This window comes from Grampus griseus (genome assembly GCF_964374135.1).
Source record: "Grampus griseus genome assembly, chromosome: 3".
Lineage (NCBI taxonomy): Eukaryota > Metazoa > Chordata > Mammalia > Artiodactyla > Delphinidae > Grampus > Grampus griseus.
Window position 1 is genome coordinate 114214683 of NC_139019.1, and position 19467 is coordinate 114234149.

General features: G+C 47.0%; 1 protein-coding gene across 5 annotated transcripts in view; it reads right to left on the reverse strand.

The window, feature by feature from the left end:
* Nucleotides 1-1156: 1156 nt before the first annotated feature.
* The window catches only part of KLHL3 (kelch like family member 3), a 110368-nt gene continuing 92057 nt past the window's right edge, over nucleotides 1157-19467 (reverse strand). For 4 of the 5 annotated variants that reach the window (XM_082652128.1, XM_082652130.1, XM_082652132.1 and 1 more), the window contains 6 exons: nucleotides 18890-19087; nucleotides 17293-17394; nucleotides 13941-14069; nucleotides 10482-10622; nucleotides 8236-8379; nucleotides 6465-6651 (listed from right to left, as the gene is read on the reverse strand). In XM_082652128.1, coding sequence (XP_082508254.1) covers nucleotides 6494-6651; nucleotides 8236-8379; nucleotides 10482-10622; nucleotides 13941-14069; nucleotides 17293-17394; nucleotides 18890-19087 — 872 coding nt within the window. In that variant the 3' untranslated portion in view covers nucleotides 6465-6493. Of the gene's footprint in view, nucleotides 3268-6464; nucleotides 6652-8235; nucleotides 8380-10481; nucleotides 10623-13940; nucleotides 14070-17292; nucleotides 17395-18889; nucleotides 19088-19467 lie in introns of those variants that run through there. The other variant, XM_082652129.1, reaches the window with a different exon arrangement.

The following is a 19467-nucleotide window of genomic DNA, read 5'->3' on the forward strand; positions in this document are numbered from 1 at the left end:
TTTTTTCAGCAATCTCCCTTGAATGTGGTGTAAGAAAGAAGCTTCCAAGTCAACCTGGAGCTACTGAAGTTTGGGGAGGGTGAGAAACAAAGGGAAGATAGCTACAGGCATGAACGATGTTTGAGAGTGAATGATGCATAGAACATAACATTTCATTATCATGGACAATAAAAAGCAATTCAAATATCGTGAAAAATTACTTTATAAAAATATCTACATTAAAATTTTAGCCTGAAAGCTGTAGCTTCAGTTTTATAAAAAGGCAATCTTTGAAAGGATCTGGCTCAGGAATATACAAACATTATACAACAGATATCAAAGTAAGACAGCTCAAAAAGCATCTTAGGGGATATTGCAACTGGTCTGTCATGAAATAGAATTAAGTATTCTTATTGCATAGCAGAAAATGAGGTCACTTTCATTTGCATAATACTGCAACTTATTAGACGGAGAGATGCCATTGGGTACTTATGAGAAAGAACTTTGGAATTCAGAGTCTGACTTCTCTGTTGTCCAAATCAGAATCCAAGTGGTGTCTAAGCTGCTTCTAACCTTGGGCTGCAATTCCATTTCATCGCTGTGATCAGACTTCAGATATCCCACAGGCAAAGCTGCATTCACAAGCAGGTGTGGCCACCAGAAGAGGGGATGCAGGGGGGTTCACCTACCACATGACCAGCACAGACGTGAAAATAAGTCTGTTGTGCCCACTGTGGAGACAGAATTGTACCTGGTGATAAAGGGACAACAGGTTTTGGATGGCATCTGTGGGCAGCTAGAGGAGATTGGCTATTTGGTGATGACGTACCAGTGTTCTAGTCCCCGTGAGAAAGGACACATGAGGATAAAACGAACATGGCCTCAGCAGCACTACCAGCAGGGACAGTGCTTCCTGGGAAAGGGGACGTGAGGTGGGGTCAATAGCAAAAATCCAAAAGCAGGAAACACAGCTGGCTGGCTCTCAGGGAGGGGATCCTTTCTGAGAAGATGACACACAAACAATAGCCTCCCCCCACATAAGCATGATAAGCCTGGAAGTTCAGCTTCCAGGTGTTGGGGGGGAACTTCACCTTTCGTCTGAAATCAGGAGCTGTGTGATGGCACACAGCAGACCCCAACCCCATCCCCCACCCCACCCCCCCACACACACCCTGAAACAAAGTCCCAAACCTTCCTCGGAGAGGGAGGAAGAACATTTGGAACAGAAAGCGCATTCCATCAGCTTCCGATCCAGAGGCAGGCAGAGCTTTGAGACCACAGTCACCTCCATGCCAGGTAAGAGCAGAACAAACCAGCTAACAGCATGTCTTGATCCCTTTGGAGCTGTTCTTCCAGGTCCACCAAAGCTGGATATTTCAGCCTCTGCCCAAGGTTACTAAAAATTCTGGGTACCTTGGTATTCTCCAAATGTCTCACTGAAATAACATCTGCTCAACATCAGAAGATGTTTCCCCCTCAGGGGAGTTGAGTGGTTCACGCACAATAAATATACAGTAAATACACAAAGTGTCCAACTCACTGGGGAAAGTCCTGGGTTTATAACTTCAGGGTGAAGTGGGGAGAATGACAGTCTCCTATGAAACCTGCTTGGAAGTTGCCCAGTTGTATGAGAAGTCCACCATCAGAGTTCATAAAGCCCCTTGGCTCCCTAAAGGTGGACCTTGACATCAGGAAGGGTCAATTCCAGCCCCCAAGTTGTGAGACTCTTCTCCAGACACAAGACTTCCCCTCCTTATGCTGGAAATTCCAATATAAGCAACTTGCTAGTTCAGGAACAGTACAGCTTTAAGGTTCTTTTTTTTTTTTTTAAATGCAAATGACTCCCTGAGCCCTCAAATACCCTCCTCCGGATGCCTGAAGATGTGTCATTAATCATTTTTACCTGTGAATTAGCAAAGCTTTCTTCAAGCTCCTCTCTCAAAATGCAAGTACTCCTGAGAGAGATCACACATTCAGGGCCCACCACCATGTCCTCCCTCATGGGGGAAGCTAGGAGGGGGAAGTTCTGAGGATTGGCGAGAGGGTACAGGCCTGGAATGGGGGAAGAGCACAAGGAAAGGAAGACAAGGATGTGAGACAGACTGGACCGACTGCCGAGGGCCAGGCCCAGGGTGCCAAGTATACACCCCTTTGAATTCATCCATGTCCATGTAAATCACATGGGACCCCATCCAGTGCAGGGACAAACCTATCTTTGGGTTTGGAGGTATGGTGATCTTTTACTTAGCCTCCAAACCAGAACACTTTTGAGAGTAAAACGGGATGCTCTGAAAAATTAAACCTGGATAATAAGTATAAACAGGGACTGTCCTATCCCAGGAAAACCCAGAACTAGGATTCTCTCTGGGACCACTATGGACAAGGACTGAAGCCTTACTACTTTGTTTTCTTGTGTTTTTGTTTTTCATGTATTTTTTTCCTCCAGTGTGTTACTCAGTGCTTCTCTGAAGAGCTAGTTTTCCCAGCTGAAGAGACATGAAATCTCCCAAACCTGGAATCCTTGACCTCAAAGACCCGTAGCCCAGAGACTGGGCAGTTCTGATAAGAAGTTCCAGGAGAAGAGCCCAAGGAAGAGCACCCAGCTGAGGGGCTAGAGAACCTGTGGTCCTAGTTCTAGCACACAGAGGACACGGGGCAGCTTCGAGAACACCCCACTCTTCTGCAGACAATGCGAGTAGTCTAGGCCAGTACATGGGCCTGGTCATTTCTGGACATTCCCGGTATGTCCAACTGCACTTCCAGTAGACAACAGCTCTAGTAGTCTCAAGGTCCCCATGGGGCAAATCCGTAAGAGAGGTTTCTGTGATTTGATTTTTAGCATAGCGGAAGGATCAGTAGTATAGAAATGGAGCAGACCATCACCACCCCCCAATTTAGTGAATCACCACGTTCTGCACACACACACACACACACACACACACACACACACACACACACACACACACACAGGTTCCAGGTTCTCTGATGTCCCTGTAGAAACACACAAAAGAACGTTCAAAGGTGCAGCCGGAGCTATCAGGAACCCATTGCTCGGGGCAGAGGACGAAACACCTTGCGGGAGCAGGAGGTGGGTCACTGTCTTCCCACCCTGACGACACTGCCAAGTTGGAGGAGGGCGGTCCCCGCTCCTCTGCAGACTCCGGCAGCGAGTGGCACCCAGCCAGCGTGGTGGTCCCACTGTGCCAAGTCACAGGCAGCACCCCTCCCTTCCTCCACCTCCTGGCAGCGGGAGTTGGGGTCACAAGGGCTTGTGAATCACAGCAACACCTAAGACGAAAGGGGGAGAAAGTTACCATCTTAGCTTCTCCGAACTTATTCAGGATCACAAGGAGTTCGTGACCCACAACACCCCAAGCCACAGCCAAGGGAAATGGGCGTGATTTGTACCCAAACACTGAAGGGTCCGTGGACTCAGGTTGCCAGCAGCCGGCTGCTTCCCGCTCTAACAGCCACGTCTCCACACGATGGTTAAACACAGAGCACAGTCCCTCAACACCACAGGTGAGTGATCTCACCCCGCATCATCACACCGACTCACATCATATCGTAGTGACTCCCCTTCCCAACCCCAGCGCTCACTGTAATGACACTCGGCACCCGCACTGGAAACCTCACAGCTCTAGATCTGTATCACTTTAAGAGAAGTGATGAGTGATACATGTCTCCTTTTAGAAGACACTGAAATGAAGTAGAAAGAACAATAGACTGACTTCATGGTAGCAAGAACAACTGAATTCCCATCCTAGCTCTGCCACCAGTCAAACTGCATTGTGGCTTCAGGCAAGTCCATGTACCTCTTCAGGCTCCATTCCCATATATTCAATATTTTCTAACTGAAAGACCCCTCCAATGCTAAATTCTATACTTGGATAAACAGTCTAGACATGTCTGTATGTGTTACTGTTTTGCCCAGGTTGAACCATACTCAACAGCTAACTTATGAGCCTAAAATCTTGCTTGTAAGGGGTTACAGTTATGCAGCAGATACTATAGGCTGATTCATCCAACATCCCTTCTACTTGCTGTCCTCTGCTATAGAGACCAGCAAGTTATGAGGTCAGCTTCCCAGACTACCTTGCAGCTGGAGGTGCTATGTGACCCTGGCCCATGAGATTGTAACTACAAGTCTGCCAGTGCTGCAACTTTGGTTTTCTTCCTCGTCCCGCCTGGAAGAAGCTCACGCAAGGTGCAAGGGGCAGCAGCAGCAGCTATTCATAAAGCTGGCAGAACAGAAAACACAAGAGAAACCTGATTCTTCGATGACACTCTGAGGCACCAGGCCAGCCCTGGACTCCTTTCTGCCTGGGACAAATACATACATACAAAAAAAGATACTTCCTTATCTAAGCAAGTATCTGTCAGTTTTTCTGGTACCTGCAGCTGAACCAAATTCTAACTTATAGTTAAGGTGTAACTAGGAGCCTTATTTTAACATATTACCACCACTATCAAATCTTCTGGTTGAAAATGAGATTGAGAGAACGTTGCTAAAAGAAAGCCCAGGACACCCCAATGGTGACATTCTGCTAAGACATGCATTTCATGTTAATTCCTGGATAAAGTCACAGACATAAAAGATTAGAAGTGGGGAGAACCCAAGTCCTCAGACCCAGATGTGTGCTGCCTGACCTTGAGAACATCTTGCCTGCACCTGAGGCTCCTCTTTCTCAAGGGAGCATGTCTTTAAAAAGCAGGCTCCTGTATTGCTTCTTATATAAACTTTCTCTTCTGATTCTAAAAATAAAATATTCTCATTATGGAAATTTTGGAAAACACAGAAGAACACCAAGAAAAAGAACTTTAATCCCTACATACAAAGAGAGTCACCGTTAGCTCTTTTGGAATATTTCCTGGCTTTACTAATAATAACCACAATCATTGACTGAGTGGTTTCTACCTGCCAGGCAGGCACTGTGCTAAGTGCTTTCCACGTATTATCATGTTTCATTCTCACTACAGCCCTAAGAGACTTGATATGATTTTATTCTCATTTTACAAATGAGAAAACAGAGGTTCGGTCAGACTGACTACCTGGCCCAGAGTTCCAGGGCTAGTGGCAGAGCTGGGACTCAAATTCAGGTGTGACTCCAGTATCCATTTCTGTAAGCAGGAGCTACTCTAACCCCCATGACCCAGGACTGCTCGACTGAGTTCACGCGGTACATACATTTTGCATCATCCTCTTCTCAACCAGTCTGTCACAAACATCTTCTCATATTAAAAACACGTCCACTGTATAAATATTCCACAACTTATTTAGCTATTTCCCTCATGTCAGACATTAAGTAATTCTCAGTTTTTTGCTCCAATAAATAACTTTGTCCATAAGTCTTTGCATTTTAGGCCATATCCATAGATTCTAAGAAAAGCGATTCACTCAGTCAATGGGTTTGAACACAAATCGCACCTCTGCTCATCTCCTTCCCACCTACTAATGGGGTGGGCAAACAGTAAAGAAATGGACATGAAATATTCAGCACTTACACAAAATTCTAACTACTCACACCTGCACCTTCCCCTCTCATGAAGGCTCACGTGGAGGCAAGGTGGGATCGCTCACTGGCCTCGCTGCCTCATACAGGAAAATGCCCTGTACTTCCCACTTCAGCTTTGGAGAGAAAATGACAGTGCTAGTTTTTAATAATTAACCATGAGAACAGAATCACTCTAGGACCAAAATGCCTCTAAAATCTTTTCTATTTGATTGAGAAAAATCCTAAATGAGAAAAAAAAATTAAATAAGTTCATTAATTGAAGCCTTGCACAGACAGAATGCCATACAAACCCCTTTGAGCCTGCATGGCATAATCCTCCTTTGCACTGAAATCCAAACAAGATGGAAAACGGAATAAGAGTACCATTGGAGTTATGACGGAGATTATCCATGATAATGGTCATAAATACTTAGGATGATGCCTGGCACATTGTCCATGCTCAATAAATAAACGTTAGCTCTAATTCTTCCAGTTTCTGGAGAACCAAATACAAGGAGCTGAGTTCTTGGGTTGGCCAAAGAGTTCCTTCAGTTTCTAAGCATAAATAAAAGACACATTTTTCATTTTTACCAAGAACTTTATTGAACAACGTATTCACCGTTTTGTTCCACTACCTTCTGACATTTTTCAGGCAACCGCATAATTCCACCTTCCCAAAACCTTGTATCTTTTGAGCAAAGGACTGCTCCAGGTGCTTTTTACAGTCTTCCAGGGAATTGAATTTTTTTCCATTAAGAGAATTTTGTAAAGACCTAAATAAATGGAAATCCGAAGGCGCACTGTCTGGTGAATATAGCGGATGAATCGGAATTTCCCAGCCAAGCTGTAACAGTTTTTACTTCGTCACCAAAGAAACATGCGGTCTTGCGTTATCCTGATGGAAGATTATGCATTTTGTGTTGACTAATTCCGGACGCTTTTCATCGAGTGCTGCTTTCAGTTGGTCTAATTGGGAGCAGTACTTGTTAGACTTAATTGTTTGGTTTTCCAGAAAGAGCTCATAATAGAGGACTCCCTTCCAATCCCACCATATACACAACATCACCTTCTTTGGATGAAGACCGGCCTTTGGTGTGGTTGGTGGTATTCATTTCGCTTGCCCCATGATCTCTTCCGTTCCACATTATTGTAAGTATCCACTTTTCATCGCCCATCACTATTTGTTTTAAAAACAGAATGTTTTCGTTATGTTTAAGTAGAGAATCGTACACGGAAATACGGTCAAGAAGGGTTTTTTTCCCCCGCTTAATTTATGTGGAACCCAAACATCAAAGCGATTTACATAACCAAGCTGGTGCAAATGATTTTCAGCGCTTGATTTGGGTATTTTGAGTATGTCAGCTCTCTCCCACGTGGTATAACATTGCTTGTTCTCAGTTAATGTCTCGATTTGATTGCTATCAGCTTCAACTCGTCTATCCGGCCAGGGAGCATTGTCCAGCGAGAAATCTCCAGCACAAAACTTCGCAAACCACTTTTGACACGTTCGATGAGTCACAGCACCTTCTCCATACACTGCACACATCTTTTTTTGCATTTCAGTTGTGTTTTTTCCTTTCTTGAAATAATAAAGCATAACATGCCAAAAATGTTGCTTTTTTTCTTCCATTAATATTATAAAATGGCTACACAAAAATTCCCCAGTTTTGATGTTTTTTTAAAACTACACACTGATATGACAGCTGTCACAATACAATCTAACAAAATTGTTTCAAATGATATTAAAGACAACTAACTGCTACTAGAGCCATCTTATGGGAAAAAACGAACAAACTTTTTGGCCAAACCAATACCTCATAGATATCTATGTTTGCTTGTCTCCCTATAGACCCTCAACCTCAGCCCCACTGACTCTGATCCTGTCCCCCACACCTCATCAAAACCATCACACACCCCACCAGGAATAAGCCTCTATAGCCACCTCATTCCTCCTTCTTCCCTCCAGCCTCTTGCTTAGAATGCTTTTTCCCCCAACCCTGAGCTAGAGTAGCACAAAAGGCATGGGCTTGGGACTCAGACCTGGGTTTCAATTCTGACCCTGACATTTTTTTAGCCACGTGGTCTTGGGCAGATTACTTAAACATTCCAAACCTCCGTTTCATCATCTATAAAATGGAATGGAGTCTCATTCAACCACAGGGTTGTTGAAAAGATAAGAGTGTATGTATACACTGTACCTAACAGACTGCTTTGTGGCCCAGGGAGTGGGCAGCTGGCAAAGGGCAGCTACCTCTATGACTGTGACCCACCCTCAAAGTTTAATCAGGCTCCACCTCTTCCAGGAAGTGTTCCCTGGCATGTCATGTCCTAAAGCCTGTGCAGTACATTTCATTTAGAACTTACATGTACATCATCTTGTATTTCCTATTTTTGTAGGTAGGTCTTATCTTTCCATTTAATTTCTGGAAAGCAAGAACTGTATCTTATTCCACCTAGGGGCCCAGCACAAAACAAATCAGGAAGGGCAATGAAATTCTAAAACCTCTTATGACAATTCAGATCAGGAAGTGGCTCCCTGGAACACTGTGTCAAGAAGAATTCTATGGCTACATTCAGCTTCGCTGGGGAAACGAGTGCTAATTATGGGTATCTGCTGTGGGCGCAGAATGAAGGAGTGGTGACATGTGACAATCATCTGCCATGCCTGAAGGAGGCACTCAGCCCCAAGTTAAGCAAGCTAACCTGGCCCCCACCTGCCCCACCCCACCTGGGCCCCAGGATGGGGGTGGAGCACACTGACCTGCATAGCTCCGCCCTGTGCTCATGTTGCTTGGCAGCAGCGTCCACTTGTCAGTGACAGGATTGTAGTACTCCACCGAAGCCAGGTTACAGGATCCATCATCCCCTCCAACCACATACAGGAGCCCATTCACTGCACAGACCCCTGGGGATCAAACAGAGGCCAGAGAAGGCATGACAGCAGGAGCAGCAAGGGGATGGACCAGAGACAAGTCTGGATGGCCCTGGAGGCGCTCTTCCTCCCCTTCCTGCTAGAATAACAGACAATTGGCTCCTAGGGTTTAAGTTTGCTCAACGGAGGAACACACAACAGCCACTGGGATCTAAGGATCCCCCTTCCTAACAAGGTCACGTCTCTGACGAGGGAGCTTTCACGACGACATAGCCCCACAGGTGTTCCCTGCCCTTGACCCTAAGAATAGGCAGAGCACTGTAGGTACAGACCCCATTCTACTGCAGCATTGCCCACTGGTGCATGCAGGCCTCCCACGCCCAGTCTGAGCTACGTGTGGAAGGAGACAACTCAGGAGATTTCATGTACACTACTACTCTGCTTGTTAGCTGTTCCCTGATAAACCATTTTATCCACACTGTGGGGCACTAATGGTTGTGTCTGTGATCCCTTTACACAATTGGGGTCTGAATCCACATACAGTTCCCGGGGAAAAGGCTTCCTACCCACCCTGATCTCAGAGTGAGCTGGTTTGGAGGCACGGTCTCATGTAGCAGGGACTCAAGAGTAGGAAAATGTAAGTACTGCTCATCAAGATTTAAAAGGCTGTAGTCCAATATACTGTGTATTTTTTCAAAATTAGACTCAGGGATTAACGATGCTCAAAAAGTAGTAATTATCAGTGTTGGTGAACATACTCTCAAATACTGGTGAGTATAAAATGCATCACCTTCCTGGGTGGTGTCAAAAGTACATATACTCCCTCTGATTCAAAAGTTTCACTTCTGGTCTTTTATTCTAAGGAAATAATTTTAATGTGTGCATTAATTAGCTATAAAGACTATTTATAATAACCAAAGCATTACTTAGAGAAAAGATGGAAATGACCTAAAAGTCCAATAGTAGCTTGGTTATTTAAATTATGTTATAGCCATTTAGAATAATATTATGTAAATATGTTTAGTGTTATAATAAGATATTCATAAAAGATTGTAAAATGGATTAAAAAGGCAGGTTATAAACCAGTATTACAGTATGATTCCATTTTTGTTACAAAAAATAGAAATATCTATATGTGAATGTGTGTATACACATGCATTTACATCTAAACCTACTTCTTGAATTAGCTGCTTGAAGGTTCTGTAATTCCTCACTTGTGTGGCTCAAGGCCAAATGCCAGGTTATATCACAGCAGGCTTAGACAATGAGCAAATTAATAAACTCCCCTCTTTTTCTTGTTTACGCTTTCAACAAGTCAGCTGCAAATGGGTTTAGCAAGCAGGTAATTTGAGTATAAAGGAAATAAGTCTGCCTGAAAGTCACCTGCTTGTATTTCCAGCCTGGGAAATTGGGCTAAGCCAACACTATGATAGAGTAAGAAGGCATAAAGCAAGATATACCAACATAGGACACAACCCATAGGGCAAAGTTCTAAAAGGAAATGGTTTAATAGGGGTGTCAGGCTCCAGGCATAAAAAACCTAAACACTCTAAGGAAAATCATTCCTACAGGAAGGAAAAGGGGAAGGGAAGGGAAGGGAAGGAGAGACAGAAAATACAAAGAAGGGAATAAGGAAAGTGGTCCTATCGGAGAATGGATCACGAATCCTTTCATGGATACCCTTGAAAGGAGGGAAATTGATTTCTGGTGGGAGGTGAGAGGTTCTCATAGCCAGACACTGGCAAAGAAAAGATAGAACCAAGTATGATTGTCTGACACTGTCCACACAGCCCTATGCTTAGCTACCCAACAAAGCCACTGGGCTGGGGGCACAGATGGCAACCAGAGGCTCTTCTGGGTCTGTGTCCATCTATGTGCAGTGAAAGTCATCATCCTTCACTGGGAGAGAAGGAACCCTCTGCATCTAAGAGGGGGCCCTGTGAGGCGCCCCGTGGCTAGCTTTGTGGGTTCCAAGCTCTCCCCTGCCCAGCAAATGGACACTCCCTACTCAGGGTACAAGCTCAGCCCCAGGCCATGGGAGCCTCTCCCCTCTGCCTCTCTTTTAGAGCTAGTGTTTGCAGGGAGAAAACACCCACAACCTCCCCCGGAAGGAGAGGAGGGAGCAGTCATATTACCTGCATTGCGCCGGCACATGTTCATGTCTGCCACCTGCTTCCAGGTGTTTGTTCCAGGATCGTAAACCTCGACACTCTTCCTCACCAAGGGCCCATCATGCCCCCCTGTGGCATACAGCTGCCCGCTGAGGACCCCAACGCCTGAAAGGCAGAGCACAGAGTCCCAGCCTCAGGCTGGCTGCAGCGACCAGAAACCAGGAGGCCTGGAGTCCAGTCTTGGGCAGCCATCGCCGGCAGGGTGACAGGGGGAGTGCTGTTCTGTCTCCCTGGAACTCAGGGTCCTCGTCTATAAAACAAATATAATGACACCTACCTGCCTTATAAAATCAACTTGAAAACCGCCAAATATAAAGCAAACATAACCTCATTTCTATTCAGACACATAAAAATAAATATTATATATATAATATATATAGGCGTGTGTTTGTGTGTGTGTGTAGTAAAAAGAGTTGAAATGGAAACTACACAGCAGGTGTGCTGAGATCATTATTGCTGAGGCCTCCCTGCTTGTCTTGAAGCAGAAGCTGTTCTTTCTGCCCCCGTGCTCTCCTCCTTAGATGGCAGAGGGGCACTGAATCACTCACGATGGTGGTAAGCCTGAGCTGAGGGCCAGGACTGCATCATTTACAGGTTTTTACCATAACCTTTTAACATCCTCTGATACAAGTCAAGGAAATAAAATCCAGAAAGCCCGAGTGCCTAAAAAGAGCAGCTGATGTGGTGGCCAGGACACCTGGGTTCTGGACCTGTGTCTCTAACCTGCCCACCAGGTGGTGCTTCCCTTTCGGGGCCTCAGTATTCCAACTGCATAGTGAGGGAGCTGGACTAGATCGGTAGTTCCAGTGGACCACAGACTACTCCACTGCGTGGACAGCTCAATTAGCTGGGGAATTTTTGAAAACACAGATTCCACAACCTCACTCCCAGAGACACTGGTCAGGAATCAGAAAAGGTACCTCAGGTGATTGGAATGTGCAGTCAGGTTTCAGACCCAAGGACTAGATTTCCAGAATATAAACTTCATATGGACAAGAACCATGTTTGTCTTATCATGACTGTTTCCCTGTGCGTGACGGTACATAGTAGGTTCTCAACAAATACTGTCTGAATGACAAGATGTGGAAAATCCCACCAGCAATTATGCAGGTGTGCAAATGGCTCCTCGCAGTTGCCCTAAACTAACAGCAGATGGTGGTGGTGTATCGACAGTGGCTATCTTACGGACCTGAGTTAAATGAAATTCAGTGTGTTCCCAAGCTGCCTCACCTTCCTCACCTCCATGTGCAGGAGGAACTAGCACATGCTGGGACCCAGAGATGGCCTCTTTTCCTCACAGCCATCTGCTAGCACTGCCCACACCCTGCTGAGGAAGCAAACAGCCTTCCAGGCATTCAGGGGCACCAGTGCCCTTCTGCAGCCTCCTCTGCCAATGCCCACACAGAGCTTTCCTGGACCTAGAGCCACAGGAGCCCCTGCTGCCAGGGTCTCTGGGCCTTTAGCCATCAAAGAACACCTACCAGGACGAGTATGTGGGTTCCCAACTCCAGATGTGAGGCTTCTCCAAATCTTAGGGATGTGAAGCACTAAAGAAAGGCTGCCCTGGGAGCCTGAGGCCAGAGCACTGACAGTGACCGGAGGAAAGAAGCCACTTCCGGGAGAGATACCACCCCTTAAATCAAGGTCACTGTGCCTCGTGAGAGGCTTGAGCAGCCCCAGTGATCTCCGCTCAGCAATAACCCCTGGGCAGCCTGACAGAGACAGAGCAGCAAGGCCTCCAAAGGCAGCTCCGTCCACAAGATGAGCCTGAGCTTTCTAAGGTGGGTCTGTGCTTGTGGCTCTGTCCGGAGCTGGCCCTCCACACTTTCTGCTTGAGGCACTCCTAGAAACAGCCACAGACCTCAGTGTGCTGCTCCACTCCTGCTGAGCTGTCCCTGCCTCCTTGGGCTTTGAACACTTTCTTGCACACCTCAAGTCACACACAGGATTTCCAGGAAATACAAAGAAGATTCTACCAGTACCGTAAACCAAAACTACTAAAAGAGTCCTATGATGGCAGGAGAACCAGAGGATCTGTGAATTGAACTGGGCCCTAGGGAACACCTATTGCAACCCATTCATTTCACATCTGAGGAATCAGAGGCCAAGACCACAGGGACATTCGAGCAGACCCAGAACCAAGATCCAGCCCTCCTGACTTCCATGCATTTGCTGCACGTTCAGGAAGGGCCAACCTGTTCAGATCAGCAGAGACGAGCTCCCTAAAAATAGCCTTCCAAACACAAATGTTTCTTAAATGGAATCATACAGCATTTTCTTTTCTAACCAGTGGGCATACAGTGGTTCTTGAAAAATATTAAAATAGCATAATTTTTAAGGAATACTAAGGAAGTGGTCATGTGTTTGGTTGTATAAAATGAGATCACAACTCAACCTTCAAAAATACAAAAAGAAAGATAAAGTAATAACATGGTGGGGAAAAGCTCCCAGTTGTGGCTTCCCTTCCCAGAAGTCACATGGCCTTCCTGCCAGCCAGGTTGGTCATCAGTCACCACTCCCACAGGAACCGCGAGCAGAGAGCCAATGCCCGGCCTCCAGCGCCTCCCTCTGCCCTCCCAGACCCTTTCCTCTGGGCCCCTAGATGATGGGGCAGACAAAGCAGGGAAGAAGGGGCTGTTGCTCCACTTCCTGGAAAATCCCAAAGGACCACACAGCTCCTGGCCTTCCCACAGGAGGCGGAAGTGGGCCCCATGTGGGGATTTATTCTCCTCCCATGGGGGGGAGGGGGCTGAAGTGAAGAAAAGTTGGGGGGAGACATAAGTTTATCTCCCGATATTAACACTAATAGCTTGGCTTTCAGCCCCCAAGACAGAGACAGGCGAGTTTAGCTTTTCCAAGGAAGACTGGGACAGCCATGCTTGTCACACTACTTCATGAGAATGAGACTCTGATAATCTGGGGTCCAAAAAATCTAACTTCAAAATGCAACAAACCTGAGTAGGAATCCCAACTTTGCCAGTGACTAATGATATGACCTTGGGCTAATTACTCAACCCCTGGTTGACTTACTTTCTAAATCTGTTAAGTGGAGTTACGTCGTGTCTACCCTGCAGGGCTGTGAAGAGGATTAAATAAGATGAGGCATAGAAAGTGCTTATTAGGACAGCACCTGGCACATAGCAAGCTTCACTTTTCAAGAGATGCAGACACCTCCAAAGAAACGGAAGAGATGACGATGAAGGGAATATGATCTCATCTGTTCTCTACCAAAGGGATCCCCCTGAGAAGGGTTAACTCCTAAGTGCTTGTGTCAGCTGCAAAGGTGCAAGTGGGATTATATACACTGAAAGGAGAGAAGAGGGAGGGAAAATAAGGTAGAATGTTAAGCTCTTGGCCTCCAGACCCACCTGTGAGATCAGACACAGCCTGCCCCCTGACCTTGCCCCCCCACACACACCGTACCTGCGCCGCTGCGACGAGTGCTCATGTCTGCCACGTATGTCCACTCATTGGTCGCTGGGTTGTACTGCTCCACGGTGCTCAGGCACTGGCGGGAAGCCCCATCATAACCCCCAACGGCATATAGCTTCCCTGGAACAGACAAAGTGGCTGAGGGTGGTGCTTCAGACTCGCATAGAACTGGAGCGTGGCGGAAACTCCACTTGTAACCCACTGGGGCACCCTCACCTCCATCAGGATTCAGGACACCTTCCCCCAGGAAGACCACGACTCCCTCCCCAACCAGGGTAAGCATGCTTCACGACTCTGTCTCCACTTCCTCTTAAGCCCTGAGTTCCTCCTCAAAGCAGTACTGACTGAACCTCTTTCTCAAAAAGCACACCCCAAACAGCCAGTGCAAAGCGATGGCCTGCTGTCACTGGGGCTCAACATATTCTTCCTAGTGAACTCATTAGATCTTCTCCAGAACAAGGCACCGGAGAGACGGAAAGCTTGAGGGCCCCAGGTGCAGCCAGGCAGGCAGACTTTCTGGGTAAAGGCTCACAACAGCAGACAGAACAAATAAGGAAAAATATTCTCCAACAAGAACCCAAACATTGTCTCCTCCATGTTTTGTTCTCTGTCCACAACCCGGGCAGGCAGAACGTGTGAATGGAGTGCTCTGTGTGCACTGTGGGATGGGTTGGCTGGAATTTATCTGCAGACCCCCTTGCAATCTCTGAGCCATACACAAGACCCCTGAAGCACCATCACCTATTTTAAAAATAAAATACCATAAACGGCTATCAAAGAGCAACAGTTTGTTCTGAGGATGCTGGTGAGGTTGGGCAAGGGGGAAGGAAACTGGTATTTGAATGATCTCAGAGAGAGATTCAAACATTTGGGTTTAACATGTAGTCTTAGAATACAGTGGGAAGGTCTCGTGTGTGTGTGTGTGTGTGTGTGTGTGTGTGTGTGTGTGTGTGTGTGTGTGTGTGTGTGTGTGTGTGTGTGTGTTGGGTGTGGGTGTCCTACCTCACCTGGGGTCTCAGTCCTATGGGGACCCTGGAATTATAATAAGGATCTTAAACACTAGCTACAGACTAAATAAACACCACCAGATGCAAATCTACTTAACAGGGTTACTCAATCAAAAGATTTTTTTGGTCACTATGTGCTTTCTTAATGGAGAGGTACCAAGAGTACCACCAAGTATGTGAAAAATCTACAATCATTTTAAGTTAGAAAGAGATTCTCAGGCTCAGAACTATGTTGTACCATCAGGACGTTTGCTGCATCAGATGTAAAATTATTCCTTCTTCTATCATTGAGCCTGGGTTTGTGTTCTGCCCCCACAGCCCTCTCAACCAGCCCTTCTAGAAGAAAAGGACACCTCCTCCTGACTCTGCCCTCGCCTAAACCGGAGGGCAAAATCCTGACTCAGAGCTCCCCCAGGACCCAGGCTACTCTCGTGGTGTGTCTGGCTCAGAGGTAACCACCTGCCCAGCCAGCTGTCCCTCACTAGGGAGGAGACAGGCCTGGGGCGTGGAGGAGAAGAGAAGCTCCTGAGGGCAACCCCAGGCTCTGTAACACACGACCTCCGCTCTGCAGGGAGCTTCTGCCTAATCTCCCAGCCTCACTGTCCCTCTTCCTACATAGAGATTCTTCAAGGCAGCCAGTAGCAGATGATCCTGATTTTCTTTCTTTTTTCCCCAGTGTTATTTAGGCTATGTAGCCATGGTAAGGAGACGATGAGAGGGAGGCGGGTTCTGTGCAGACAGCGTGGGGAGCTGTATCTTCAGGGCCACGGGGAAGGAGCCTCCACTTAAGACCCTCCCTGGACATTCTCACCAAAGCTGTCCATTGGACTCTGCTGCCCCAGGGTGACTCCCAGCCGAAAGAGCTTCAGATTCAGGTTGGACAAGATCAATAAATCCCCAGTCTGTCCTCCAGGTCAACAGGGCGTGCTACCGCACAGCACTTCTGCCACACAGAACATGCTCGCAGAAGGCTCTGTCAAGGGGAGTATTTCAGATGAGTACCAGGAAGGTATCTCCCCTAACCCCCATCCACCATTCCAACTCTGCGTCAGCTGAAAAAATACCCACTCAGTGTTTCTCCTTTCAGGGATATGCTATTTTTAACCCCAACTCTATTGTTTGATATTCCTGGCTAAGGAAAAAGGGGGGAAATGGGAAGGTGGCTAGACAAAGCACTTGCATTTGGCAGACAAATCAACTTCTGTTCCAACGGGAGGATGAGATTGCAAGAAACAATTTTATCTCGGTAGGAGGACAAAAATCCTTGCACTCACTAAGATGACTCATTCAGTATGTTAGAACAATATACTTTTAAATTAAAATTTAAACTACATAATACTGGTATGGACCAAGAAATGCAGCGAGAGAAAAGAATCCTTATATTAATGTCTAACTCACCGCACATTACACTCTCCCTGAAGCATGTGTATGTGTTGTGTGTGCACGTGACATAGAAAATGCCTGTATACATGTGTGAATGCACAGATTTCCAGCTAAATTCCCACTTCAGGACAGGTTAATGAATCAGTGTTGTCCTGCAAAGTATAGCATTTTAGTCCAAATAATACTCTATGCTTTAATACGTTGAATTCATACATATTTCTAAAATGTCTCTCTATTAGCATTTGCTAATGGTCTGAGTTGGGAGTTAGAAGACCTGGGTTCAAGGAGTGGCTGTGCTATTTACTAGCACAGGGCACATTGACTACCCCTCTGGGACCAGTTTCCCTTTCTGGAGAACAGAGAAAATCTAAGTCCTGCCCATCTCCTTCAGGAGAGTTTTAGGAACAAAATGAGAAATTGGAGATGAAAACCGTTTAAAAACTACAGTGCACTGTCTAAACAGGCCCCAGACCTCACCATTCGCTCCTGTCTCACCGCACACACCTTTCCTGACTAGAGCAGGACCCACCAACCTGTCTTGTAGTGACTAATCAGAACCAGGGAAAGGTGCCCACCTCACTCGGGGCTCTGTTAATAATGCTTAACATGTGAACATGAGGACAAAATTAAACAAACAATTGACTCTCACCCCCTCCACATTATACTCCTGGGTTATATCTTGACTCTGGATTCTCCAACTCGTAATAGAGACAAGTGGCCAAAGCAACAGGCCAGCATCTCCCCTCTAGGCTCCTCCCACGCCCCCCAACCCAGCTCACCCACTTTCTAGCCTTGGGCCAGTAGCTTCACCTTTCTGAGTCTCAATTCTTCTCATCCGCTCATCAGGATACTAGTACCAGACTCAGCAGTAACGGGAGGAATAGAGTCAGGACACCAGGAGAAGGCCCAGGGGCCAGGGCAGGAACAGGCCACCACCCACTGCCGCTCCTTACCCTCTACGACACCCACACCCACACTGCTCCGCCGTGTGTTCATTGGGGCCACGAAGAACCACTCGTTGGTCTTGTAGCTATAGGCTTCCACTGACGCCAGGCCTGGGAGACAAGAGACTCATGAGGTTTCTATGGTGCCAAGCCTCACCCTGCTGTGCGAACAGTGAGGATGGGGGAACAGTGCAGACCTGGGGGCTGGAAACCTGGGTGTATGACTCAGCACTACCTCTGCCTCACTGTGCAGCCCGTGGCACCTCCCTAAACACGTCTGCACTGTGTCTGCCTGAGGGGACCACTAAGACCTGACCTAGAGGGTGGGCTGTGAGAGGCCCAGGGGTATAACGTAAACCATAAAACCGACAGAATGGAATAAATACCTGAGGTTGCCTCGCTGAACACCTATTCTATCCCTCTTTTCCCTTGTCTTCCTCTATTTTAGAGGCTGGAAGTCTGAAAACGTACCTTTCCAGAATCCCTTGGAGCTGTGGGTGACCAAGTCAATGCAATCTAAGCAGGATCTCTGAAACAGCCTTTGCTTTTCTGATAAGCCCCCACACCCCTTCCTGCTTCTTGCTACCTGGAACACAAATGTGTTGGCTGGGTATAACAGCCATCTTGTGACCATGAGGATAAGTCCAAAAGACTCTTCAGGAACTTGGCCCCAGTATCCTTGAGCAACTGGACGAAGGTGGCAACTGCCAACCTCTGAATTTCTTGTTTCATGAACAAAGCAAAAGCTCTCATTTGTTTAAGCCACAGTTTAATCAGGTTTTCTACTGGCAGCCAAAAGCAATGCCTAAAAGAAACAATGCCCCACTATCCTTTGTTCTCTTTATTCCCAGTTCCCACTCACTAGAAGCAGCCTCTGGAGGGGCTACAGATCTTGGCATTAATGAAACAGGCAAAGAGAAGGCTGAAAAAGGTTACCAATTGGTGAAGACACAAATGAAATTTCAGGGAGGTAAAATATATTGTTTTTCCTGTCACTGGGGGCCAAAAGATGTCACTTTAGTTTAACAGAGTTGCTGTCAACAGAGACATCCACCTGGAGATAATCTCTCCAAGTCCATGTCCACTAGTAGTTTCTAATGCTTATTTTGGAGCTAGATGAAAGCCAGGAGCAAGGGGACGCTTCTGCAGTGGCACAACCTTGCACAGCTTTGGTGGGGCAGTAGAAAGGGCAATGGGCAAAGACTGTGTGACCTAAGCCACGTCTCTTCCCATAGCTGAACCTTAGCTCCCTCATCTGTTCAGAGGAGGGTTCAGACCACAGTTCTGAGACACCATCCAGCTGAGCTTGCTCTAAGCCTCATCTCCACAATAAATGGGTTAACAGACACTGGAAAGGAGAAAAGGGCCTCTTCGGAGGGTGGGGTCCTTCCTAGAGCCCTAGAAATGACAGCACGCGGGCAGTCACATATTCTGTGTGTAGGAAGGTGTGCCTCTGACACGCAAGCTGGGAGAGGAGGAAGGATGGGTATGTTCTCGGGGCAGTAGCTACAGAGGGACCAGCGGTTGGCCCAAGAAATGGCTGACCAAACCAGGGTTGCATGGAAGGTGTGTCCTAGGCTGGATGGGGACTGAGTCCGGGACCTACCAGTACTGCCATCAAAGCCCCCGACGGCGTAGAGCAGGTCGTTGAGCACAGCTGCTCCCAGCGTGCTCCGGCGCTCCTGCATGCTGGCGATGGACGTCCACTGGTCCTTCACCCCGTCATACACGTCCACTGTCCGCACACGCAGTGAACCATTGAACCCGCCCACAGCGTACACGTGGCCAGCCATGAACACCACACCTGAGGCACAGGAAACCAAGGCATCAAGGTCATCTCAGACGGCTGATGACTCACGTTAATGAGTGACAATGGGGGAACGAGGCAGGCATGTAAATAATTCACCACAGAAGGTGATCTCCAACTTTAGATATTTGGGACTCACTGGATTTCTTCTCACATTTGCATTTCTAGTTTTGTTTGATTCAAGCAAGTACTTGGATTAGCCTGAAGTCCCTAAGCACATGAGAACTGACCCCAGAAGGTGCAGCTAGAAACTGTGCAGGTGGGGAAGGGAAAGGAAGGGAGTGTGGAATGCACAGATGCTTTTGGAAACAAGGAGCAGGACTGTGGCACCCAGTAGAGACCTGCGGTGGTGGCAGGGGTGGGGCGGAGTGGAAAGG